This window comes from Watersipora subatra, chromosome 1, assembly GCF_963576615.1.
Source record: "Watersipora subatra chromosome 1, tzWatSuba1.1, whole genome shotgun sequence".
Lineage (NCBI taxonomy): Eukaryota > Metazoa > Bryozoa > Gymnolaemata > Cheilostomatida > Watersiporidae > Watersipora > Watersipora subatra.
The window spans coordinates 13,669,495-13,696,873 of record NC_088708.1 but is presented as its reverse complement, the minus strand read 5'-3'; the positions used below and the strand labels follow the sequence as shown (position 1 = coordinate 13,696,873).

Here is a 27,379-nt window from a genome sequence, read left to right as displayed (position 1 = left end):
TGTGCACTGCTACCTTCGTGCAACATACAGAAACAGGAATGGTACAGCATGTGCCGGAGTCATACAACATCTGCTACGACAACGCAGAAAGCGTTTAGTATCACGACAATACAGAAAGCTGGGTACAATAAAAGTAGAATAGAGCTAATACAGTCGTACAATAATTGTACAATGTGCTACATTTAGTTTTCCTATGGGTATAGAAATGATAAAAAAATAATGATGTTGGTGATATTCAGGAAGGGTGTCGTATCATTTTATCTGTGCTGTGTGAGGTAGACTTTTTTACCTGCTGCAATAATCGCTCAGCCGTTTTAGATCTTTCTCGTTCCTCTTTAAGTTGGTTTTCCAAGTAGCTAATTTTCTTTCTGAAATGACTCTACAACAAAAAATATATTGCTTCTTGTTTAGTTCGGCTCTGAGTAAATGGTTAATTTGACAGCTAAATAACATGCCATCAACATGCCACATAACTCGAGCAAAATATTTTGGCTGTGTGCAAGAATTCTTTGCACAGCTGCTGTGTCAAAATATAAAATGGATAACACTCCACAGGTACGTATATGGAACAAAAAGTAAAATTTGTTGAATGTAAAAAACTTATCTTCTGATCAGACAGGGCTTGAGAGGGTTGAATACCATAGTTCAAGAACTGCTGTTTTTAACCTACATGAGCATTGGAGATTAGGTCAGCTCATACCATTTACAAGTACATAGTACATGCATGCGGTGAGGCCCACCGTCGATTCAGCGCATGGGAATGCAGCCTGGAGCCTGGAGATGCGATTATATGAGATTTGAATGTATATATAGTGTGAACCATTTCCCTCCGCTAATTGGGGCTTGTAATAGCTGTATTATTGAGCTAAGTTGAGCGAAACCTTGTTTTAGCCTTCCTGCCAGAAATTTGTTGTATTTACCACCAGGCATCTAGCTAATTAATACTCGCATAATGCGTAAGTGTTTGCCAACATACTATTAAATGAGCTGGTGTGCCTAAAGGTGCGTTGCAGCCTGACCACCATGTAAAACATCAGACACCTTACCAGACATATTTGCAAGCATTCTATCGGGCATTTTAGCAAACGTTCGACTTGGTATTTTAGCTGGCATCCCAACAAATGATTTACCAAATTTTTCCCAATTCTTTCTGCCAGGCATTCCACCAGCTGTACCACATGGCACTTCTCCAGCCACTCTACCTGACTTTCTATCAGCCACTGTACTAAAGGTTTCATCAGATGTTCACCAACATTTTAAGCTCTTACCAGGCGTTAGTCTCAGAATGGTTAACAACACCGCGCATTTCTATTTATTACAGCCATGACTGAAAGTTGCATATCTGCCTGGCCATGAAAATCTACTACATGTACACCTTAAACCAGACACCAACACCTTGCTAATCCACATTATAGAACAACATTTTATAAAGTCTGCGCCAAACTGAACTGAATGATCCAACCGCAAGCTTTGATACGATTTTGTAGTAAAAAAACTGAACTGTCTCATTGTAGAGCGTTAGATTTTAGGGCTATTTATCAATGAGATATGTATCACTAACCGAAAAGATAATTGGGTCAACTTCTTCTGAAATGCTTCACCTTATGCTTCACCTTTTTGGGCGTTTATAAAATTGAATAATCATCAATCCTTGGTTCTTTTTTACCTTCACTTATAAAGTACCAGCCGAATTTACGCATTCAATTAAAGTTTTCTTTCACAATGCCAATGGTTATTATTGGCAATGCAATAACACATGAGTAAACACGCTAAATTGATAAGGCAGTTGGATTTGTGGCCAATGTAATGAAGATCACGTGAGACCAATCAATGAGGCTGGCTATGTATTAGCATCCCACAATGCTGTCAGAATGCACTTGTAAACTATGAAAACAAATAAAAACCCAGTTTCACACCAATGTAAAATTGTGTCTCAGTTCATATACAAGCATACCAACAGGTATGTTATAAAGTTTCAATGCCATACCTGTATGTCATGGGGGAGACGACTGATATGCTTGGCAATTACACTGTCACTCCCAAGATCGCTGTTGGCTATCGCTGACTCACTTTCCATAGTTGAGTCAGTTTTATCTCTGTCGGCGGTCTGACGAAAATTGGCTTGCCGAGAATGATGAGGATGCTGTGCTTCTCCACCACCATATTTCTCATCACCTTCATGCTCGCTGATGACTTCGAGAAGCTGCCGTAGAATCGAGTTTTTCATTGTGAGACTGTTGATGTCGTCATGCAGGTTTTTCTCCATCGTCTGCATGTCACGACGCAAAGCTAAAAGCTGGGATTCGTAAAATACTACCTTCTCTTCACTTTCCTGAAGCTTTCGTGCCAGCTCACCTGCCAAGTACATGACACTGGTCAACAGGCGGCCTCATGAAATGTACAGCGATATACTATTGAGACAACTTGCGACTGATTGGTCGATTTTAAGAGCTTCTCCTCAAGTTGTAATCAAAACTTTGTGGCAGAATATAATTGACTCTAAGGAGTTTATTGATGAAAAGAAAGGCTATGAGTGCACTCATCTAATACGTGTGATTACCTCTTCCATTGCCTCACACTCTACTAGCTGTCTAATGGCTCCATAGTCCATAGCTAGAAATATTTACATATAGTTAATAATATGTCTTACACAGTGCATTCCGCTCTTATTGGTTATTATATTTGACAAAGATAGATCATTAAAGAGAATAAATATTTGTAACAAAGGAAAGAGTTAACAATTTACCACTTAGACTTTGTCTAAAGCCTCAACTGCCGTATATAGAATTCGTCTAAATATTATACTCAACCCAAATAAATAATCAAGTCAGGAAAAGAAATTTTCTTGTAAAGAAATATAGGTTCATAAGCTTAATAAGTTTTTATTGAAAAAGCTTTCAACTTTAATATATAATACATGTAAGTATATATAATAATATAATATATATGTAATAATAATATAGTCTGTGTACCATAACAATGTAGCGATCTCCCTTTTACTAATAAGAAAACTCAAACTGTTGTTTAACTCAACTATATATCTCAGTCTAAAGCTAGTCGTAAAATGATTTCAGCCTTACAATGGGTAGTTCAGGCATTCCCTCACCTAACTACTGAGATGAGTGGCAGCATTGTGCAGGCTGCAGTGCAATGCCGGCTAAAGTGCCTTTATAATCAATACTATCATTCCTCTCATCAATATCTTATGTTGTAATGAAATTATTCTTTATCATTATTCATGTTATCAGCTATTAGTTTAGAGAAATAGAGTTTTGTTTAAAAAAAGCAATTCTTAAGAATCAAAGTAAAGTAATTTTTGTTAAATTTATCACAACACATAATAATAATAAATGCTTTAGTTATAGAAGTGAACAGACTGTGGAACACAAGAGCTTAAGTGATACCAATAGTGATGTGTGTACTTGGAGCTATCTGTCGCCCGAGGGACTGAGTGGGGGTGCTCTATGTTGGCCTGAAGAGAGTAGACAACATTCAACAAACTGCTCTATTGGGTTTGGCAAGCATCTTAAGAAAGGTGCTGTCTATTCAGGTTTGGTGGTTCTGAATGGATGGTGCGGTTGAATACAGAAAAAACTGTGCGATGCCCCAATAACAATAATAATGATGATTATAATAATTAAAAATATAAAGAGCTGGGATCTGAGCTTCGAAGGCTGTGAAATGTCCACCCAAAAGTGATACCTATTAATAGTGATTGGAGCTCTTGGAAAAATATCTAGCCAGCTTATCTCATCACTTCTCGCTAAGGTCGGCGCTGAACTGTTTTTTGAAACAATTTAGAAAACAGCGCTACTAGGAGCTGCTCAGATTCTAAGGAAGACTCTTCAACAGAAGCAATCATTAAAGCAATAACCCTTTGGCTTTAAGCTAAGGGCTGAGCTCACTTTTTACCAATCTCCTGGTTGTGAAGACAGTTTTTATAATAGCAGCAATAATAATAATAACAATAATTATGATAATAATATTAATAGTAGTAATAACCATAATGATAATGATAATAATAGTAATATTAATAGTAATAATAACAATAATAATAATAAGAATAACAGTAATAGTAATAGTAATAATAACAATAATAATAAGGAACAGCTCACATATTGAGAAAGGTCTCAAGGACTCAACATGGACTAAAACCAGTCACCTACCACCACACGACTGTGAAGAAAAACTCTAGTAATGATAATACCAATAGTAATAATAAATAAATAGACTGTGGAAGGGGAAGACCGAAGTGATACCAATAGTAATTGGTGCACTCGGAACAATATCAATGAGGCATATAGCATACTTGGCAGAGGTGGGAGTGAACATGTCTTTTGAGACTATACAGAAGACGGCCATCTTAGGAACAGCTCACATTTTGAGGAAAGACCTCTCTTAGTGGAATTGAGGAAGATGTTGGATCCTTTGGCCTTTTGTTAAGACCCGGACTCAACACGGACTAAAACCAGTATACCACCAGACTACCACCATACGACTGTGAAGAAAAACTTTTACAATAATAGTAATAATAACAATAATAATAATAGTAATAATAATAACAATAGTAATTATAATAGTAATAATATTAATAATAATAGCTAAAGGCTTATTTGATTATATTTGTCTATTGCAATACGTAGATTAATTTCATCCAATACACTTTTTTCAACTTGAATAGTTTTTAGAGCTTTGCTATAATTATTTATTTTAGTTATTTGTTTTCTAGAATAGGAGAGGCTTGCAGGAAGTACTGCAGTGCATAACCATGTACATGTCTAAATTATTTGTTTATTATACAAGCAGTTATCTAATAAGGAAACTTTTGCGAGTTAGCTCAGGATGCATGGGTTAATGATCTGAACGTCATTCAGGGGTCCTGCAATCGTTTGATAGCGCAATCATAACTCTGCACCCATCACAGTTGAAAGTAAGCTTTTCAGAGGCTATTTGATCCGTATGCATGTTACATGTCTAAGTCGGCCAGACAATATATAGATAATTTATTGCTGCTAGCACGTAGCTGCTGGCAGGTCTTATATCACATCTATAATATACAATTAGCTCTTCATGATATGAACAAAACTTAAGAAATGCAGATTGGCAGAATACTGTATTTCTATAAGAGTTTTAATAAAACACTGAGTTCTGAAGCTAAGATTTATATTATTCTTTGAATAGAATTTTAACATTCATGTTCTGTCTGTCATAACTAAGCTTATAGGCTCATGCTTGACACATGACCTGATATTAATTATTTAGCAGTTGCCTTCTCTTATAAGTGACTTAATTTACTTTCATGCATCTACTCATCAATACACGTGCTACCTCAAGAGGTTCTACGGTCTTCAATATGCAATATGATACATACTGGTAAGCTATAGTTTAGCAGCTTTATGTTTGACTAGATATTGAACAATTGATATGTAGGTACTGCTTTTTATTATAAGACAGTAAACAAATGTGTCCATGGCGATATCCTAAAGACGAAATATTTATTGATATTCCCGTATATAGGGAGGCGCGATTTGCTATACTTTTGTTTATTATGATTCGCCAACTATGCAGGTCCTTTCAAACATTCAACACTGTTTATATGAGTCTTACCTAGAAGTAAGTAGTTATTACCACTACTTACCTAGAGGTAAATAGGTGGGAATATTCAGTGTTTCAGCATTAGAATTGCAACCTCAGAATTCAGTGTTTACTTACCTACAGGTAAGTGGTGGAAATATTGTTTCCATTCAATAGTAAGTATTATCTTCACTAGTAATATTGTTCTCACTATCATCATTATTCCTATCAAACTAGCAGTCTCTGTCTATACTAGGTGAACTGATAAGTTAAGTGCAGACTTCCCTCGTTTCACTTCAGCTGATTTTACTTGTTGCTCTCGTCTTCTCTCTAAGCTCTCTCTAAGCCTTCTTCCTACTCACATTCATCTTCAAGTGCTTCTGAATTCCCTAATCGCACCCTCAAGGGATATGCATGACAAAATGTGGAAACAATATTTATTGCGGTATAGGGTATGTGACAAGTTAATAAATCCTATGGGTATTTATATACTTGTATTCAAATATATTAAACCTATGTCTTTATATGTACATGTTTATGTTATGTCGAAGTTTATCGTGGGTATAACTCAAAGTCTATTATGGAGTTATCTTCTCCATCCTTTTTCAGCGGTAAGAGACTGACACGGCCATTACTCTACCGCTGATCCACAGACGAATTTAATGAAACATTTTTGGCATTTTTAGAATACACCAAATACGTTTGTTATAAAGTAAGTGTTGGGTTATTGTAGTCTGCAAACATTAAGATATTTATGAAGATCTTATTCATCACAGCTTTCGTTGTTGCAATCCCACACGCGTGTTTAACCACTATCAACACACCTACCTGATTTGGTTATTATGTACCAGCATGTATCTCAATCTAAGTTAGGATTACTGCATTTCCTTTGAAATCGTGAGAGGTTTGAAAACCTCGTGTTTGAAGACCAAAGGCATATACCGTATACCTGATTGCAAACAGCCTACATACATTTAATCCAACATCCAAGAGATATTTAAACAAGTGCAAGTTTAGGTACTAAGGCTACAAACTTTATAAACTTACCTATATCTGGTATTGATTTTTTGCCTTGATTCTGTTCATAAGCCGATTTGGAATTGCCAGAGTTGAGCTTACGATCGTTCTCTCCATTCGCTTCTGCTAGACAACTAGCGGTTTCACTTCGTGCTGCTAGCAAATTTGAATCAGCGTAAATGTTTTTAGTGTTATCCTGGCATCTGTCGTCATCTCTACCTTGGTTAACGAGCTCCTCATTTCTCCGTTCAACCTCCTCTAACTTTCGTTTTAGTTGGCTAGCCTCTTGTAGAGCTATATCTAATTGATTTTTTATGTCTACCGAGTCGCAGTCTATCGTAATCGCTCTCCTAAATTGATCTCTCCGAGATTTACCTGTTGTCTCTTCTCGTAATCTTTTAAAGTCGGCATCCTTTTCTTGCAACTGCTCTCGCAGGTCTCTGATTTCTTGCATCATCTTCTCAAACTTGGTCTCGTAATAGAGAGAATTCTTAGAGATCGAAAGCGGTCCTTCTTTCTCTTCATCCTGAACCAAAGTGAGCTTTTGCTGCAGAGATTTAATCTGTAAAGAGTTATGAGTAATTATAGAAAAGGTTTGCCTATTTGTTGTGTGATAAGTAGGCTCATCACTAACTAGAAGGGTCTTTGCCACTCCTTGAGTGTAAGGAAACTGATAAAAAAGAATAATTTAGCATTCTCCATATCTATTCTTTGAAAAACTACTTTCAAGCTTAACCATGTTTTCCTATATTCATAGTTTTCTTATGGCACCATATGTAAAACCTTTTTTATAAAAATGATTATAAACTACTCAATAAAGGTGTATATACTGTATATCATATATCTTATATATATATCTTATATATATATCTTATATATATATCTTATATATATATCTTATATATATATATATATATATATATATATATATATAAATCTCAAAGTTCATCGCCTGTCATGGTCTGTCATTGTCTGACGTCGTTCAGTATCTGGTCAGCTATAGTGATTCAAATCTAAAAATGAACAATGCGCTTCGTATTGGATTAGAACTCACGACGATTGCAACTGCAAGTTTGTATATACGCGCACCTAATCATATGGCCACTCCATCCTTACTATTCCATCGCTCTTACCATATACTGTATACCCTTTTCTCAATTGCGCGCTAAATTATTAATTAATACAGTGCGCGTACGGGTTACGATGTTCTTTTTACAAGATTTTGTTGCCCTACTCTATGAAACACGACGCTTTTTCATTCTTGGTATAATAGGGCCAATTTGTCTTCCACCACATAGTATTTAACAAAAGTTTCTCAGGCAATTAAAATTGGGTAGTTGGTGTACTAATTACGACGAGATCACAAAAATGTCGGTATGCCGATTGTCGAAATCCATCCCACAACGCCTGAAAGATATATACTGTGCTTGCTATTTAAGTTCAGCTTTATTCGTTAAAAATTATAGTTAAAATAAATAAATTTGAAAACATATAGAATAAAAAAATTTAAAAAATTTTTTTTTTCATAAAATTTTCATTGAAAGGTGAAGTTTAGTTTAGTAAAATACATACTAAAATTTCCTTTGAGGATGCGCTTAGTAAGTAAAATTCAATTAAGTTAGATTCAACGTTTACGTTACATGCCTGTCTCGAAGGTAAGAACTCCCACGGTAAGTACTGTGCGTAGTACATCATAATATTACATTTTCTTGCAGACCATAATTACTAAATACACTAAAGTTACTGTAAGTAACTATAGTTATGTGTGTTAAAGTTAACATATCGTTCTGTTACTAATTTTTAATACGTACGCTACGCATGTAAAGTTTTGATGATTTTTACCAGGAGATGTTTGCATTAAAGAATTACTATGGGTTTTTATATCCCCCTCTATACGATATTTTTGTTACAACATTTAAACGAATTAAAATCATATAGTGGTACACCAAATCATATAGTGGTACACCAAATCATATAGTGGTACACCAAATCATATAGTGGTACACCAAATCATATAGTGGTACACCAAATCATATAGTGGTACACCAAATCATATAGTGGTACACCAAATAATTTTTCATGGTAGTCGTAGCAAAACACACTTTATTTAACCATTACTTGCTAAATATTACAGTTACCTTTAAACACCTTCACATTTGTTTTATTTTCTCTTAACATATTTGAACTGCCCAAAACTCTTTTCTTCTGATATGAAGTTGGAAAGTTAAAAAGGTAAATGTTGTTATATGTTAAATAAAAATAAATTTTCTGTGCCAAAGACTTTTTGATTACCCGAGCAACGCCGCTCGTTCAAATAGTATATACGTGTATATACACATATGTATGTAAGTATATATATTTTTTTTATGTATTATATATTATGTATTATATATCATATATTATATATCATATATTATACATACAGGTATATAGATGTATGTATGTATGTTTGTATGTATATACCGTATATGTGTATAACTTTTCAATTTTTACCAATGCAAAACTTGGAGTTGTGGTGCTACTAAAATTATAATTTCAAAGGGTGATTGGCGTGTCTACAACTACTTTGACGAGTGGAGAACCTTATCTAACAGTTTCAAAGTATATTCGTACCAATATTTAGGAAATTATATAATTGAATAAGGCGTATGGATCTATAACTATTTGATAAAAAAGGACAAATAGCTGGAGGCGATTCTAAAAATCAGAAAAACTACAAACAAGCATTAGACAACTTGCGTATTTCCGACAGCCTATAATAATAATAATAAAAGACATCAGAGACAAAGAAGTTCAATGATTCATCGATTAAAATTTTCTGCCCAGTCGAGTGATTGCTAATCATGTTAGAAAGGCTAATATACCACACGTGGAGTCTGTTTACATAATCAACCTTCAGCAAATTATGGTGCATGGAATAGTTATGCGTAGTTAACTGGGTAAGCCTTTGACCTCTCTACTTGTGGCAGAATATCTGCATATTGGCTGCCAATTAGTATAAGTATACAAAGAACAGCGATCTCGGGTCAACGGCAGCATGTAACACAGCAAGCCTATAATTTGAACAGTATACATGTACAAGTATTTATATACATGTACAAGTAGTTATGTCTATGCACCTCTCAGTGGGTGATAGGCGTAAACTCATATGGCTCATAAGGATAGTTGTCACTTTTAAAGATGTGCAAGTGTGTCAACTTGGCTGTTATGTAACTATAACCCTAATAATATTACCTATGTTACATGTATAATACCACCTTATCTTATACCATATACATTTTTGTTTAGAACAGTTGACATTCTCCAACAGCCAGATGTGTTGACTTATTTTACTAAGATTGTTGGAGTCAAAGTACTGAATGGCTATAACTCCTCCTTATATAGCTGATATGTTTCAACTCTCAAGTACCAGATAGCTATGCTGTGATGATTTTATTTTGTACGTACCAAAAGATGCACTCAACAAATGTGTTGCTAATTCTTTTAAATTGTTTTCAAAACTGACCAGATGTATACGTAAGTTTTGTAGTTTCAAGCCATGTATAAATTTCCTTTTTCGCATTTATGACACCACATGGCCATTTGTTTCCTTTTATTTATTTTCCAACACCATACAAAATACATTGTTTTTATAAAATTATTATGGACTGCGCAATAACAGTCTATATGAGTATACTGTATATTTTTAAATTGTTAATATAAATATATGTTAAATTAAGAGGTTGTACCTGCTTTAAGTGTTGTTATGGTTTTTAAGGGAACTCTAACAGGCAGAGGGTTTAGCCATAACCGTTTCAGCTAAGATTGGCAGTAAAGCATCTCCCCCAAACCTACGTATGACTCACAGATCCTTTAAAATGATGTCAGGAGATCAATGTATACCATTTTTACAGATCGGATGAATGAGTTCTTTGTCTCAAAAGGCAAAAAGTTTAAAAGCTTCACCTATTCCACATGTTACTAGTATTGGTAATGACAATTGTTGGCATTGTCAAAGAAAATTAATGGTTCATTGATTGGGTGTTTGAAAAAAAAATGTTGAGGAAACACAATCATGCCTATCGATCTTCATGAATCCCAGGGGCCTCAATACAGGTAGCGCTTATAGACATTGTAGCAGGTGATCAACAGCTTGATCATCATGACACGAGACTTGACACAAGAATGTGCTTTTCGTATTAGAAGGCATCACATCATGAGTTTAAGTATGAAACCAAGGCTATATCGTAAACAAGGATCAAATGGCTATCTGACATTATCGATCTTAAAAACTTCAACAAATAGCATGCATAGATTCTCAGACGCCTTCCTGTTGCTGAATGCTAAAACATTCTTGGTGGTAAAACTTGTAAAATAGACCTTTAGCAGAAAGACTAGCAAGAGGCTCACAATCTGGAGCAGTGTAAATATAGGATTAGAGCTGAAATCTGGTTATTCTATAGGATAACTCAAATACTATAAAATGAGGGCAAAGAGTATAAAAAATTATTCATAGTACTCTAGAAAAACCTCTAGAGCTTTCCCTATTGGTACCTCCTAGTACCTATAGAGAGCTTATATCCCGTAATCTTTTTCCCGTTGGATACAATACGTGTATCTCCGAGCGCATATCGATTATTTCAGTAGCAGATGATTTGTATTAGCCTGAGATTTTTGCTGTTATTTGAACAGGAGACTCTACTTGTTTATCTTCCTGTTATTTCAGTGTCAACATTTGCAGAAACGTTGTCAACTTACAAAATTCTTAAGCCAGATCGTTGAGCAGACGTACAGATAGCTAGCTGTCTGAACCAACTGGAAACAGTCATTGACTTAACTAAATTGCTTTCTGTCCCTAAGGATATTATCTACTAAAAGCGTGTCTTGAACCTCTAACAATTCTACTGCCTTGCTAAGAGGTTACTAACCTAGTTTACGACTACTCACCCTACTATTTAACGCCGAGGTATTTTGGATGTTACTCTAATTTGTATGCTTACAATACTTAAGTACAACCAGAAGCTACATTGCATCCCCAACTAAAAATTCCTTTGGCAAGAAAAGTATGGTTACTCCATAACAAGAACATATAGTTAATGCTAGGTTGTTATGCGAGTTGGATGATCTAGGACGCTACAGCAATAGACATGTCACCAGGATTAAATCTATAGAACTGGTACTGAAGCTCTTGAAGAGGTTAAAATTTAACTTCTGAGAGACTTTTTAAGAGAGGAAATGTAAACTTACTTTTAAACATTGTATGAGCTCTTCTTTATAACATTATATCAAACCATCATAGGTCACTATATTGGTTAGTTCGTGCTCGCACCGCACCGAGGGCTGGTAGCGGCTGGTTTATTACCTCTGTTTTTACTTATTGTCACTTGGGCTATAAACACTGCATTACGGTTAAGGACAACTTCAAGAATGTGGCTTGGTGCTCACCTTGTGAAAGATCACAGAATTTTTAGTTTTGGTAGTGTTGTATGTAGTCGAGACTCAACAGAAGTTACAAGTTGTTGATTAATGAAAAAGCATAAAGTTAATGTTTTTTTACTAATTTACACGAATAGTTTGATCACAACTACTCATAATAGTTACTGTATCGAGTTACCTAATAGTTACTGTAGTTAGTTACCTCTGCGACGTGTTAATTTGAAAGAACCTTTCCCTTGCAATTTATTGTGACCACTTTTGTAAAGCTGAGAACCTTCTCAGATATCATGGTGTAAAATGCTTAACTCATCATTAATGTCGAGTTATATCTAAATTTGCTTTTTGACAAATGTATGCGCTGCTTCAAAAATTTATCTTTTTAAAGTGTTATGTATTATGGAGGCGCTGGGTGGAACTATAAAAAGTGCAAGGTGATCTTTTTAAAAAGACGCTTTCCTTTGCTATTACTCAAAGCATAATAATAATAATAATCAACAATAGTAATAATAATAATAGTAATAATAATGATATCGTCAATAGTAGTAATAATGATGATAAAAAGAATAATAAGAATTATTAACATTGCTAATAACAAAGTACCAGGTTTTACTAATAGAAGTGAACTGAGTGTGGAAAGTGGTGATCGTTCACCTGAATGACTAGATGAGTTATTTTATATTGACCAGGAATAGCCGAGCAATATTTGCCAAACTGGTATCGGCTAACATTATGAGGAAGGTTTTGTATATCAAAGACTAGGCGAATGCTTGGCACTGTCTGAGTAATAAAAAAGTCTCTGCAAAGAAAATTGATTTTTATTTAACATATAACAACGGTTACCATTTTAACTGTCAAATTTCATATCATTTGAAAAGTTTTTGCGCAGTTCAAACAAACTAAGAGAAAAAACAGAACAACTGTAAAGGTGTTTAAAGGTAAATGTGAAATAATTAGTATGTAATGGCTAAATATAGTCTGTTTTGGTGCGATTACAATAAAAAAGTATTTGGTATGCAATTATATGATTTTAATTCGTTTCAGCATTGGCGTCGTGAAGTACAGATTTTTCATAGAGTGGTATTGAAACCCGTAGTAAACATTCAATGCAAATGCTTCCTTATAAAATCATCAAAGTTTTATATACGTGCAGTAAATATTGAAAATTATAAAAAAAAATTTGTTGATATAGCATGGCGAACAAAAGTTGAGAAAATTTCATTTTCGTATGTCGAGGACAGAAAAACATCATGTTCCATATATTGAGGCAAAAATCTTTTTCAATCAGGGCAAAGTAACCCGAGGGCGCACTGTATTAATTAATAGTTTATCATGTGCAATCGTGAAAAGGATATACAGTATATGTTGAGAGCCATGAGTGTGATAAGAACGGCTTAGCCTTGTGGTTATGCGCGCATGTTAGTAGACTTGTGATTTGAATGTCTGAGTTCATTTCTAGTACGAAGATGATTTTTCATTGCTAAAACTTTATCGCTATAACTGGACAGACAAACGACAGACAAACAAACATTGATATTATATATAGATGGATAGCAGTGTTATTACCATGTTGAAACATTTCTATGATGATAATAGTAATAGCAAGAATAATAATTAGAGGGATAATACATATAATATACCATAATATAATAACAACTACCTACAGAAAAGGAAAAGATGAACACTCAAGAGATTCAGCTGTAAGCAGAACATGCAAGATGGTGGATGAAGCAGTGACATGCATAATAAGTGAATGCAGTGAGTTGCAGCAGACAAATTTACTGATGCTTTACTAATTGATCAAGGATGCCCTAAACATCTGGTCTTGTGTAATCTACAGAATTAATAAAATTTTATACAAGGGAGGTGGAGTATGGGGTTAGATAGATTAGGTACTGTGGCTAATTTGAGAGCATTTTAGAGTTCATTCTGAATCCAACCATAAACCCTCTCAAAATGATTAAAATTGTCAAAGCTTTGACAGTAAAGTTTGCGTGGAAGGCTGAGTATCTTAAAAGTATCTTAAAGTGAAAAACAATCTTCGAGTTATTTTAAATATCGGTTTATTCTATCGATCAATTCTTTATTCCAACATGATTTCAATAAAAACATGTTGAATATAGTAGCTTTTCATAGTAAGTTTTTACTCAAGTTAGGTGTATAGCAGTGCTAATAACTCACCAAGTTTTGCATTTGTAGCTAAATAAAATAGCACAATGGAAAGAGAAGATTGTCAGCTCTAGGTTGTTTGCAATAAGCCGTTTTATAAACTAGTAAACTAGCAAACACATGGAGGCACTCAAGAGCAGTGTTGCTAGCGACTTAGGCTTCGAGCACTCCAAAAATATTTTTGTTCACATGATGTGCTCTGTGGAACGCGTGCTCGAATCTGGGTCTCCCCCTAGTGCTTCAGATACAGATGTCATTATAGAGAAACACATGTGGCCAGTGCTTTGCAGTATTGTAGAAGCCCGTGTACACTCTCACGCGAAACCATAATCTGAATGTATAACTGAAGAGATGGTTAGAAAATGAATGCTGTGAGACTTCGATCGCTATGTTGACAAGTTCATAGAAGCAAGGCGGATAGGTATCATTTTGGGCAAGGAAAACTAGAAGAGTGTATCATGATCGACATCGCTGCCCCAGGAAATATGAGAGCCACGCAAGAGGCTCTTCAGGCAGACTCGACTGCATCAATCGTTTAGACCCGAACATTGTCGGGACAACTGTAAGTTTAGGGAATTGGAATCCAAAGAAGTGGGGCTGCCTAGAGTTATGTAATACAAATATTACATAAGTGCTTATACAAATAAAACTTATTTAGTGTAAGGCTTGTAAGGCTAAATTAATGCTATAGCAACTTCCTTTACTTTGCTAAACAAGTATAGACTTTAAGCGATGAATTCCAAGTAATTTTGAGAATATGCTTCTGTTCTTGTACGTGAAGTAACTTCTCTTTTCTGCTGTAAGCTGTCACAGAGAACTAGCTTACATGCAGACTAGATGCGGGTGTGATTATAATCTTTACAATCACTACCCTCCCAATAGGATTCTACCCTTGGGTTGCTATTCAGACTAACTAACTGCTGTAGTTTCACCAAACCGCTTGCAAAGAACTAGAACCCTTCTTTACCAGCCTCATTGGCAACCAGTTACAAGTGGCAACCAGTTACAAGTGGCAACCAGTTACAAGTGGCAACCAGTTACAAGTGGCAACCAGTTACAAGTGGCAACCAGTTACAAGTGGCAACCAGTTACAAGTGGCAACCAGTTACAAGTGGCAACCAGTTACAAGTGGCAACCAGTTACAAGTGGCAACCAGTTACAAGTGGCAACCAGTTACAAGTGGCAACCAGTTACAAGTGGCAACCAGTTACAAGTGGCAACCAGTTACAAGTGGCAACCAGTTACAAGTGGCAACCAGTTACAAGTGCGTGAAAAGAAGAACAATTATAAAATATCAAATCACATATCAATGATGAATGTTTTAAATTTGAAACATAAATGAACAGACAGTATCATGGTACGCAGTATTGAATCTCAAAAATTGTTAAAGTAATTTTAGTATGCATTGTTTTTATTTGAAGCCCATTTGCATATTTTATGTACACGAAAAAATTCTGTAGCAAATGTATAGATAAAACCCTGTATCAATGGTTTAAGGAAGGTGTCATATAGTGAACATATAGATGGGCTTTATAAACAACCGATCATTTGTCTAAAACTTTTTTTATGGCAATAAACTTAAATGAAAACAAAAAAAGTAGGAAATGTATCAAATATACTAGTCCATTGTGGTATTATTACTGTAAAATTGCAACAAAATAAACACTTTTGATGTTCACTAGATGTTTACTATGAGGTATCACCACATTTAAGTGTTGTACACAAGCTTGTACATGGCAGATAACCAGTTTTATATTGGTATAAATAGCACTAGTAGGACTGTCTGTTACTTACGCTAGATGCTAATGATGTGGTCTTTTATCAATTACATCCATTCAGTATATCAGTGTTTCGTAAGAGGAAACGGCATGCCTAATATGTCGAAGAGTTCATAGTTACACTCGTGTGTAGACGATCAAGTTATATTTCACAATGAATTAAACACTATAAAATAACCACGTAATGACTTAGATTACGCAGTTACGTAGGTAGTTTAACTTTTTATTTGATATTAATGGCCGCTGCCAACTTACAAGATGCTGCCAGAGGTGTAACAGCAAGTAGTCTTCTCACACTACTGCAACAGCTAAACAAACAACAGCTGCATACACGTTAGCCTCAAAAATTTATATACAATATTTTTTGATAAATTAACTAAATTATGTAAAATGAACTAAATTCTCTTTCTGGGTATTCTCTTTATTAATAATACTGACTATTTTCATCTTAATCTGTTTCATATACATGTAAGTTAAAAATTTAGTAAGCATTTTTTATCCAACTTCTGTATAGTTTGGTCCATAAATTTTAAAAGAAGTGGGAAACAGAATTTTTAACAGCTTTATAGAGCAATAATTTGTTTATGTGTGAACCTAAACTAGAGCCAATTAAAGACTTGCCTCTCTAAGTTTGCCTTCTTGGCAATGGTCTGCTGAAATGCTGTTGACAACATATTTTAATTGTGAAATAAAAAATTCCTTGTATGAAAAATATAGTGAAGACAGAGAAAGTTGAGCTGTTTTCATATTTTTACTAAAGTTAAAAATTTGGGGCTTTGTATGAGCTGTTCTTGTACTATATCAATATGTTTGATGAAAAGAATGCAAAGAGTATTAAACCCTGCTGGTTTGTGGGCTATTGTAACAGCAAGACTATATTACGAGTATTGACAGAGAGTTACACACAATAGAATTAATATCCTTAGCAGTGGAAGTCTAAGGAACTGAGGCTAGATAAACAAGCACCATAATTATATTAGATGGAAATGCTCTTTTCTTACTAGTACTCCACTATTTTAAACGATATTCTGAAAAACCTCCGATCAAAATAGTGGTAACATAATATTACCATTAAATCTATGTAAAGATTGAAAGTATTCACTGCTACTAGACTCCAACTAAAGGAGTTGACAGGTAGTTAGATAGTGCGAACTAAAACATTTAGCTTTTGTATTGACCTGCGTTACTGTTTGTGTGTATGCATGCTAAATTATTTGAAGCTGCATTATTTTGTAAAATGACAACTCCAAATTTAAATGAACTTGTCAAACCCGCAATCGGTTTCACAAAACTTATAGATTTTTTTAATGCCAAGATTTCAGCTTATGATACTTGTATCTAAAGTAATGTAGCTAAAGGGAAGCAAGCTAGCCTTTGTCCCCAAGCTAGCTTTTATCACCTGTCTTAGACAGTGTTCCAATATTCAGTATTCCGATTTGCTGTGGGATGCAAATAGACAATGCAAGCCGACATTTAGTGAAAAGCCATACCTCTTGATATAGCCATACCTGCAATTGTAAGTTGTCTATATCTTAATATAGTCATACCTGTGATTGTAAGTTGTCTATATCTTGATGTAGCTTGTCATTGTTACGTCTGAGCTGAGCGTTCTCTAGCTGTATCACCTCTGTCTGGATATGCTCACTCGTCTCTAAATCCTTCCCTTTCCGACTAGTCGGATTTGTTAATTTTTTCAACTGTTTAGTTAAAGCTTCATTTTCATGCTCGATGTCTCGCAGCCTTTTCCTCAGCATCTTTGCATCTTGTTCAGCGAAACTGAGCTGTTCTTTGATGTCATTCTCTCTTTCTATGCTTGCCTCAAGATTGTTTTTTAATGTGTCCATATCAACCGAGCTGCCTTGTCGCGAAATCTTTACCTGCAGCACAGATCAACAAAACTAAGCAAACGGCTTATGAAGGGCAGTCATCCATCTCAACAGACGAGATCTGAGATGTCTAAATAACTCAATTGCATATAATATCAATACATGTACACGCACATCAAAGGTAAGACCAGTACAGGTTGTGAGCCAATTATGCATCTCAGTCGTCCGTTGAGCAGGAATATCTCATTAACTATGTACGTGTGGCGTGCTGTCAGAGATCAAGTTAGTAACCTACAGGCAGCATTTAAGATACATAACTCTAACACTTTTATGACAGCAAATGCATCATGCAGATTTCTCTTACATATACAAAAAGTGATTATCACCCAGCATGCAATTTATAGATATGAAGCGTTTAACAACACATAGCCTAACGATAAGATCAAACACTCATAATAAAACTAAATATGTAAATACTTTGAAAACTATTTGTATTATTGTTCCAATGATCCGGCTACACTTATTTAGGCTTTGGCAGCGATACCAAACTTAGGAGCAGATCTATGGATATAAGATCTATGGATATAAGATCTATGGATATAAGATCTATGGATATAAGATCTATGGATATAAGATCTATGGATGTAAGATCTATGGATATAAGATGTATGGATATAAGATGTATGGATATAAGATCTATGGATATAAGATCTATGGATATAAGATCTATGGATATAAGATCTATGGATATAAGATCTATGGATATAAGATCTATGGATATAAGATCTATGGATATAAGATGTATGGATATAAGATCTATGGATATAAGATGTATGGATATAAGATGTATGGATATAAGATCTATGGATATAAGATCTATGGATATAAGATCTATGGATATAAGATCTATGGATATAAGATCTATGGATATAAGATGTATAATGATATGTGGTTACTACCAATAAAACTAAATATAAATTATTGACCATGATACATGGCAGTTGCCTCTGGAAGAGTCTTCCTATATTGCTGAATACTCTAAATATGGTTTATGATCATCAACCACAATTAATCTCTATTAGATCATAAGTGAACTGTTATCCATTGTAAGCGCCCTCTGGTTACAGATTGTCTCCTTATACAATCCGATATACAATCCGATATACAGACTGATAAACTCCTTAAAGGGTTACATAAATGGCAAATTTCAGCTATTAGCTGTAAGCCAAAGACCACAGGCTCCAACTTCATCAAAGTTTTGAGCTAATGACGATCACTTATACAGCGCAAATGAGCTCATCTTGAGCTGTGGAGACGAGTAAATGAAACCTCAAGAAACAAATTCAATGACAAACTTTTAGCTGGTCTAAAATTGTGAAAGTTTGTAACTATAAGTCTGGCATTCACCCATTTCTTCACATTTAACAGAAATATTGATATTATTTAGGTGAATAGTTGTAAGCAAGTATGTGTATGCTCCTCGTGTAATGTGAAAAGTGAATGCTGCAGCAATCGGAAACATCTAGAACCTTCCATATCTATTGTATGTCTTAGACGCGTGTCACGTCTCTACTCTATTTTCTTGTCTGCTCACTTTTACTATGTTGTTGACAGCCCACCAGCTGCTGAGATGCAATGGCTTGTAAAAACTTAGCCCAAGATCAGTGATTTTAAACTGAGCACGCATAGCAATAGATAACACATTAAGCAAAAGAATTTAAAGATAATAAATACATGCATGTACAGAATAGAAAAAAATGCAAAGATGTGCATTTCTCGTTCTAATGTACTTTATAACGTTCTATTTCATTCTTGTTTGTGCCCCAGCAGTGTGTATCTAGTCTAGCCTTAGTGCGTATCGTAGTTAGACTCTATAGCAGAGGTAGGGAACCTATGGTTCTCGAGCCATATATGGCTCTTTTGATGATTACGTCTGGCTCTTTGATAAATTGGTGGAAAAATAATCCACAATTTTGTTGTCAATTTAATTAACATAGTAATACAAATAATGCTGAAATTACAGTAACAATAAACAAAATAAAAATAATGTCCATTCAATAGAAATATAGTTTTATTTGCAACTTGTTGATGTGGTGAGCGCAGCAAAGAATTTTTAGTGCTTTCTGTACTTCGCTCTGCACAGGCCGCTGAAGTCGTTTTTAGATCAACAAGGTAAACCCTTCAAACCAAAAGATGGCTACAACAAAAATTGTCATTTGAACATTTTTGTTCAAAATAAATCCAGTTTTTTTTATACTTTAAAATTGTTCAAACATACTAAATTTGTTGGTCTTCCTTTTCCATTTTGTGTTTTTGAGATTCAAAATATACATATGGCTCTTCTAAAATTAAATTTTGAAACATGTGGGTTTTTTGGCTCTCAGTCAAAAAGGTTCCTCACCCCTGACTCTATAGTGACGTAAACTGAAAAGTAGGTATAAACGCCGTCTAGATATTATATGATAAGGTGAGACAAGTACCCGGGTCTATTGCCACCTATTCTCTAAGATAGTATGGGGAGGTACATTAATAAGCTTTGTATCTAACCTGATGGGTGTTTACAAATACTGCAGCAGGAGGTGATGATGTGTTACCCTATGAATTAGCCACAAAGTTTAGAAATTAGGCAACCAGCATGTAGCTTGAATATTCTTTCTTCAAGATCAGAAACTGCTGCGCTGCACGACTAACTAAACTCTCATAGGTAATTTTGGTTTTTTACCCGTATAACTTCGTTGCAGCAGAGTTCCGTGTTTCATCAAGAGTCGGCAAGTGATAAATTGCATTGTCAAGTCAATATCATTTGGTGGCTGGACTGTTACCCTTCCAAAGATGGTCATTGAAAGATGTGTAGAGAGCACTTTGGTACATTTATATGAAATAGTGAATCAAAAAGCTTGACTTTAAACTATGATTTTAAAAATTAAAGTAAAACAACTAACTAAACGGTATTTTACTCTCATTGATGTGAATCAAGTATCAACACGCTATTAATACACTACCAATTTATGCAATAATAGTGACAATTTTGTTTGTACCGAAGAACAATAAAGTTGAGATTTTTGTGATTATTGTTCATACGCAATTCATATACACAATTTGTATGAGGTACAAACATTAATTGCGAGGGTGCTTTTAAATTTCCTATGCGAGCCTTCGAGAAAAATATCAAGGATTAGCTGATGCATATTTATTGTAGAACGATATAGACAATCACCGAGCTCTACGCACACCATACACTCTAAGTTGTTATCCACACATTCAGCTATGCGACCTACACAGTTATGGCTCCAGCAATTACCAGTAAATGAATCGAAATCAAACATTTTTAACATATCAAAGATGCTTTTTATATGGCAGGCATTCGATATTGTAGGCTAAGATCATTATACACCACCTACAAAGATCTCAAGCCGCACCTCCTTATGATGTACTTATCCACTCTCAATGCTCTCAACCTGACTTGTCTGTCCGTATGTATACCTGCTGAGGAAAAAACTACTGTAATCCATATAAAAGTGTGAGGACTACAATATTTGAACCCAGACATCTTTTGGTACTCCGATCACATACACCTAGGCTTCGAGAATCCGAAAGCGTTTTATGTTAGACAGGAGCCAGATGATCACGTGTCAATTTTAATGTAAATGTCTACTGGCATGAAAAGAAAAAGCCTTGGTCCTATAAAGCAAAGGTAGCTTTTGTATTAGTGCTTTATAAGCTTGCTGTGTGTTGCTATTCTGTTGTAATATTCACTCCGTCTTGAGATGTTGTGTTGAATGCATGTAGGTGATACAGCGTTACAGCTTTGCCACAGGGAAGTGTGCTATGATCAATCAGTACTATCAGAGCTCAGTGATTTGTTCTCCTCGAGGAAATGGCTTTTCTTAGCCAAAGCAATTTTCTTCAAGATTGATTGCTGAAATCAACTGCTACAATAGCACTCGATAAATATTACATAAAATTTGATTTCTTTTAGCCATGTTATTACATTCAATTTTTAGCAATATAATATAAATATAATACAATATAATATAAATGTAATACAAATATGATATAAAAATAATAGAAATATAATATAAATAAAATACCAATATAATATAATGGAATATAAATACAATAAAGTGTTTGGTTTTTGAGTTGAAAGTAAAAAATATGCTCACTTTGTGCCATATCACCAAGTTGCTGCTGCAGAATTATGATATCATGAATTTCGTTATCATGTATACATTGATTATACAGTAATCGTAATGCCTACCAGTTCTTTTCCTTGTCTAAATTCTCTTGCACATATATTCGAGTTGATCATTTTCTCGTCACACTTACCTCAGCTGTAGCTATAAACATTATTATTATTATTGGTTTTATCACAGCTTAAGCTGGAGTTGTTTTTTGTCATCGGCCTAATTCCAGTAGGTCGAGAAGGACAGGACCTTCTTAAGGATGTTAGCCGATCCTAACAGAGTTGTGTGTTGTAGCAGCGTGTATTTCTTTATATGAACTCTCAGTAGAGATTATGGATAATAATATTGATAATTATTATTACCATTATTAATGTTATTATTATTATCATTATTATTACTATCATTATTACTATTATCATTATTGTTAGTATTATTATTTTTATGCAATTTTTACCGTTATAAACTCTGTCACTGTGACCTAAAGCTAATGAACAAACTGTTTGCAAGCAATCGCTAAAGAACAGAAGTGGAAAGTACCTAATAGCATTAAAAACACTCGATCAAGGTCAAGGTCATAAACTGCATAGAGTTTATTTTAAGAAGCCGTGACTCCTAATTGGAAGTCAGAGAGTTATTGTAGAGCTGCCATCAGAAGGAGAGCCCCCCATTTGCATGAACAGCATTATAAAACTAAGCTAGGCTAGTTATTAAAATGTTAGAGAAAAAGTCTGGAGAACCAGCTTTAAACAATGACATTATTATATATAAACACAAGAGGGAATTTTAGAAACTCATATACTTTTTGCATAGAAAGAAGTTGACTTTTTGTATGGAATGATGTATGAGCGCAGACAAAAGAATTTCATGTGGAGTTTATTCTTCTAAACTCGGCTGTCAAACACCCTGCCTCATCTCACGGACTGTGCATTGTTTAGCGGGTCAGTAGCACCCAATGCTGGCACTAGATAGAATTACCAGTAACAGTAATAAACATGAGCAGGTAGCATCGGCTTGGTGGTGAATGCTAAGTTGGGTCTAATGAAAATACCATAGATATAGTAAACCCTATACTACTATATTTATGTTTGCTATATGGGTTTACTATATCTATGGAAAATACTAAAATGCTGTAGGGAGCATGGTTAGACGACTCTCATCTTTGGCTAGACAGCTTTGTTACACTATTACATACTTCATCACAAAACTGTTAGTGACTAATAAACTTTAGGGCTGGGTTAAATGCTGTTAAAAGTTGATTTCATAGCCATGGATGTATTAGAATTGAGTTGCTTACTAGGCTGCTCCTACACTAGCCAGCTAGTTCCAGAGATATTAGCAACTAAAAGACATTTGATGGCCAAATGCAAGGCACTAAAGTTGCGCGCGGATCACACATGAATGCTACTTAGTCAGGGCTAATGAGTTATATGGATACTCACAGCGGGTGATAGCACGCCTTCATTATCGCCTTGCCTAATCTACAAGAGAAAAGACAAGGTTCCAAAATCAGATAACCAGCACTTAGAGGGTGCTATATTGCGGGTCAACTGTAATAGCATTGTAGTGGTATAGCAGTTAGCTAGAAGCTCCTGTATGGCACGTCTGCTTAGAAGCAGAACTTAAAACATCAAATATTTGCTCGATTATTAGAAAGTAAAAAGCCTTAGCCAAGACAAACTACAGTGTTTACGAAGGCTGCAATAAAAGTTGCTCCAAGGTCGGATAGTCTGTTTTGAAACCTAAGGTTAAATATTATGGGCTATCTATAAAGCATGTTTTCTTATAGGAAGGGATTTTATTCTCTAGAGAGTATTCTAGTTGATTCATAGATGTACCTATTTATAGCTCGTGCATATTCCTAATAATAGAACAGCTTATTACTATTATTATACACTTATTTTACAGTATCATATTATAGCTAGGAAAAAGTTTTATAATATTCTTCCTAGTCTAAAGCCCCTCATCTATAGAAGTTTGTTTTTATAACAAAGGTATACTATCTATCTATTATATGTTTATACATGTAGCTAGTCCATATTATGAGAAGACAACATTACTAGTATGTATATTAGAGACAGCTTTGGTAGCAGATCTCCTGCACCCTTATTAGACTCTTATGAGCCTAACTAATTCTCATAAAGTGAAGGTCGAATGCTGAGGAAATCATCTACTATAATTATGCCAAAAAAGATAACATATACATAGCCTCTCTAACAGCTGAGCATCTTTTAAGCTAACTATATTTATTACTAAACGAGACGTCTACATGAAAGTTCTTACCTGCTCCCTAAGATGAAGAATGTTGTTTCTTAATCTTTCGTTCTCAAGGTCGTTGGCAGCAATCTCGTCTCGGAGCTGGTTGGCCTCTCTTTCGACCTTTTCCCTTCTTTCTTCCGACTTTTGCAGCCGAGCATGAAGTTCGACTGAGATTTCTTTGGCTGTTTGTAAATCTCCCTCCAATGATTGCATTCGTCGTATTTCTTCATCCGTAAATGTACCACGCTGTAAAAGTTTGATTTCTTCTAGCAATGTCTCTTTTTCTCGCTCAGTTTCCTGTAACTTAGCGTCAGCTTTTTTGAGTCGGAAGTGGATTATACGCAGACTTCGAGCCATATCATCAAGTCTCTGCTGCAGAATAATTGTCTCATGAACTTCGTCGTCATGAAATTGATCTCTCATTTCATTCATTACCAACTTGAGCTCTTCGATATCTTCTAAGTATTGATGGTTGAGCTCCTCCAGCTCTTCACATCTCTCTTCGCTCTCTTTGACAGCCTCTCGGTAAGAAGCGAGCTCCTTCATTTGCTCCTTCGCTGACTCTAACTCCGCTGTGGCAGCATCCAATTGTTGTCTGAGTGATATACTTAAACTATCTAAGTCCTCTTTATTCAGCTTAGATTTTAAATGCTCGATAGAATTTTTCATCTCACCATTTTCTCTCTTCATTTTTTCAAACAGATCTATGAGTTGTTTCATGGGAACGTGCTGCTCGTTGTCTATAGCTGCTATCAGTTCCTCCATGAACGTCCGCGCTGTACTCATGTCTGTGACATCAGTGATAATGACTTTTTGGATTCCTTCATGAATTTTTATTGATTTATTGGCGGTTCCTTCTTGGTCTCTTGAGATGCTATCACCGTCATCAGTCTTAGAAGGCATAATCTTGTTATTACTGTTGCCATTAGTGTCTCTTACTGTTTCACTTTTGTATACTCCTAATTTTTTTGTATTTTTATCTGTACTACTTCCTTCAACTTTATCAGCCAACCCCTTAGGTTTTTCAGTTGTGACTGCTGGCTTGGGTACACTCTCCAATATCTCCTCTTTAGTCTTAAAGGATGACTTAATGTCACTTATATGAACTGTCGGCTTGCTACTCGGATCGTTCAGTTTTTCGCTAATTGTCTTTTTTGTTTCAACATCAGATTTATACTTGCTGATGCGTTCAGAGATGGTCGCTATTTCTCCTCTTTCTTCAACTTTTCTTTTATGTGGTTTATTTTCAAGTTTCTCTACAGGCAGTTTCTCTCCTGCCAAGTTCTCTAAGCCAGGTGTTGACAGAGCCCGTTTCTTGCTCAGCTGTTCATAAATCTTAGTTCTTGCCTGAAACCAATGTCCCTCAGCAGAGCTGTTGCTTTTTGTCCTCTCTAAACTTTGAGACTTACCCACAATTTCTTCACTGCTTGCTCGTCGCATGACAGGTTTTGGTGTCGCATCAGTCTTGGGAGCTGTGAACAGCTCAAAACGTTCTTTATACGAAGATATTGTGCTGGAAGAGATGCCTTTTTTCTGGTTACCTGTATTCTTCATTGCCATGCTTACGGGAGCAGGAGACGGAGCTCGCTGGCACTTCATACCGTTTTCGAATTTGGCTTTGACGTTCCTCACTCCGATGCTATTGACCTTGTTCGTTGCGCTTTTACCTCTGGCTGCATTCATGATGAGCTCGACGTGTCTCTATTTATATTTAATGTGATCAATTACTTACTTGCTATTGCTGTATGATGAGATAGACTTCTATTATTCTCCTTGCATATATTAATAATCACTACCCTTGCCTACATCATACCTAGATGTATTCTAGCTTCTTGGTTATACGACAGTTGAAACTCTCCAAATGGTAGAATATATGACCAAGGTAGACTGTACGTCTCTGATATGCTCGTAATCCCTTTAGGTAGTTCCGCTGTAAAATCTGCTTTAGTTCACCCGCACGGATTGTCTATCCTCCCAAATAGAAAGCATCACCTCGCTGATGCTATCACTGCTTTCCATATGCCTATAATTGCAAGGTGGTTGTGCTCATTAGTCTATCAAATATACCTCACCAGCGCTCTACATAAAACCTATAAGTAATGCACTCATCTTGATTCTGTGAACACACATTGGCATTAATTACTAGTTAGGAGCTGCTCTAATAGATGGAGCATTATTTCACTGCTAGCAATATTTTTATTTATGGAAAAGCAGCGAGTTGATACTAGGCGTATTCGATCAGCCTCCCTCATTTCCGACTGTGGCACGTGTGCACCATACTTGGCAGATCGCTTTTGCCACCGTTTCTCCATTAATTGAATCAGCATACTTTGTGCCTATTATTAGCTTTCTGAGTATAAGTATATCAGAGATACAACTATAGCATAAGCAGTAGATCAAAACTACAATTATAGTATAAGTATACCAGAGTTACAACTATAGTATAAGTATACCAGAGTTACAATTATAGTATAAGTATATAAGAGTTACAACTATAGTATAAGTATACAGAGCTACAGCTATAGTATAAGTATACCAGAGCTACAGCTATAGTATAAGTATATCAGAGTTACAGCTATAGTATAAGTATATAAGAGTTACAACTATAGTATAAGTATACAGAGTTACAGCTATAGTATAAGTATACCAGAGTTACAGCTATAGTATAAGTATACCAGAGTTACAACTATAGTATAAGTATACCAGAGTTACAACTATAGTATAAGTATACCAGAGTTACAACTATAGTATAAGTATACCAGAGTTACAATTATAGTATAAGTATATAAGAGTTACAACTATAGTATAAGTATACAGAGCTACAGCTATAGTATAAGTATACCAGAGTTACAATTATAGTATAAGTATATAAGAGTTACAACTATAGTATAAGTATACAGAGCTACAGCTATAGTATAAGTATACCAGAGTTACAATTATAGTATAAGTATATAAGAGTTACAACTATAGTATAAGTATACAGAGCTACAACTATAGTATAAGTATATCAGAGTTACAACTATAGTATAAGTATATCAGAGATACAACTATAGTATAAGTATATCAGAGCTACAACTATAGTATAAGTATATCAGAGTTACAACTATAGTATAAGTATATAAGAGTTACAACTATAGTATAAGTATATCAGAGCTACAACTAT

General features: G+C 35.1%; 1 protein-coding gene across 1 annotated transcript; it reads right to left on the bottom strand.

Annotated features, from left to right (window-relative positions):
- Positions 1–60: 60 nt before the first annotated feature.
- Positions 61–25,899, bottom strand: LOC137402404 (golgin subfamily A member 6-like protein 22). The gene is made up of 6 exons (XM_068088929.1): positions 24,241–25,899; positions 23,400–23,438; positions 17,498–17,827; positions 6,622–7,153; positions 1,988–2,355; positions 61–379 (listed from the first exon to the last, which is right to left on the bottom strand). The coding sequence occupies exons 1-6, from the start codon at positions 25,897–25,899 to the stop codon at positions 236–238; spliced, it is 3,072 nt and encodes a 1,023-aa protein (XP_067945030.1). The 3' UTR covers positions 61–235.
- Between the last annotated feature and the right edge of the window lie 1,480 nt (positions 25,900–27,379).

Excerpts from the sequence above, each read along its gene's own strand:
- LOC137402404 (XM_068088929.1), bottom strand. The coding sequence starts at position 25,899 with ATGAATGCAGCCAGAGGTAAAAGCGCAACGAACAAGGTCAATAGCATC. Across the intron at positions 7,154-17,497 it reads TAGACAACTTACAATCACAG|ATTAAATCTCTGCAGCAAAA; the intron begins GTATGACTATAT and ends AACTCTTTACAG. Across the intron at positions 2,356-6,621 it reads AAAATCAATACCAGATATAG|GTGAGCTGGCACGAAAGCTT; the intron begins GTAAGTTTATAA and ends TGTACTTGGCAG.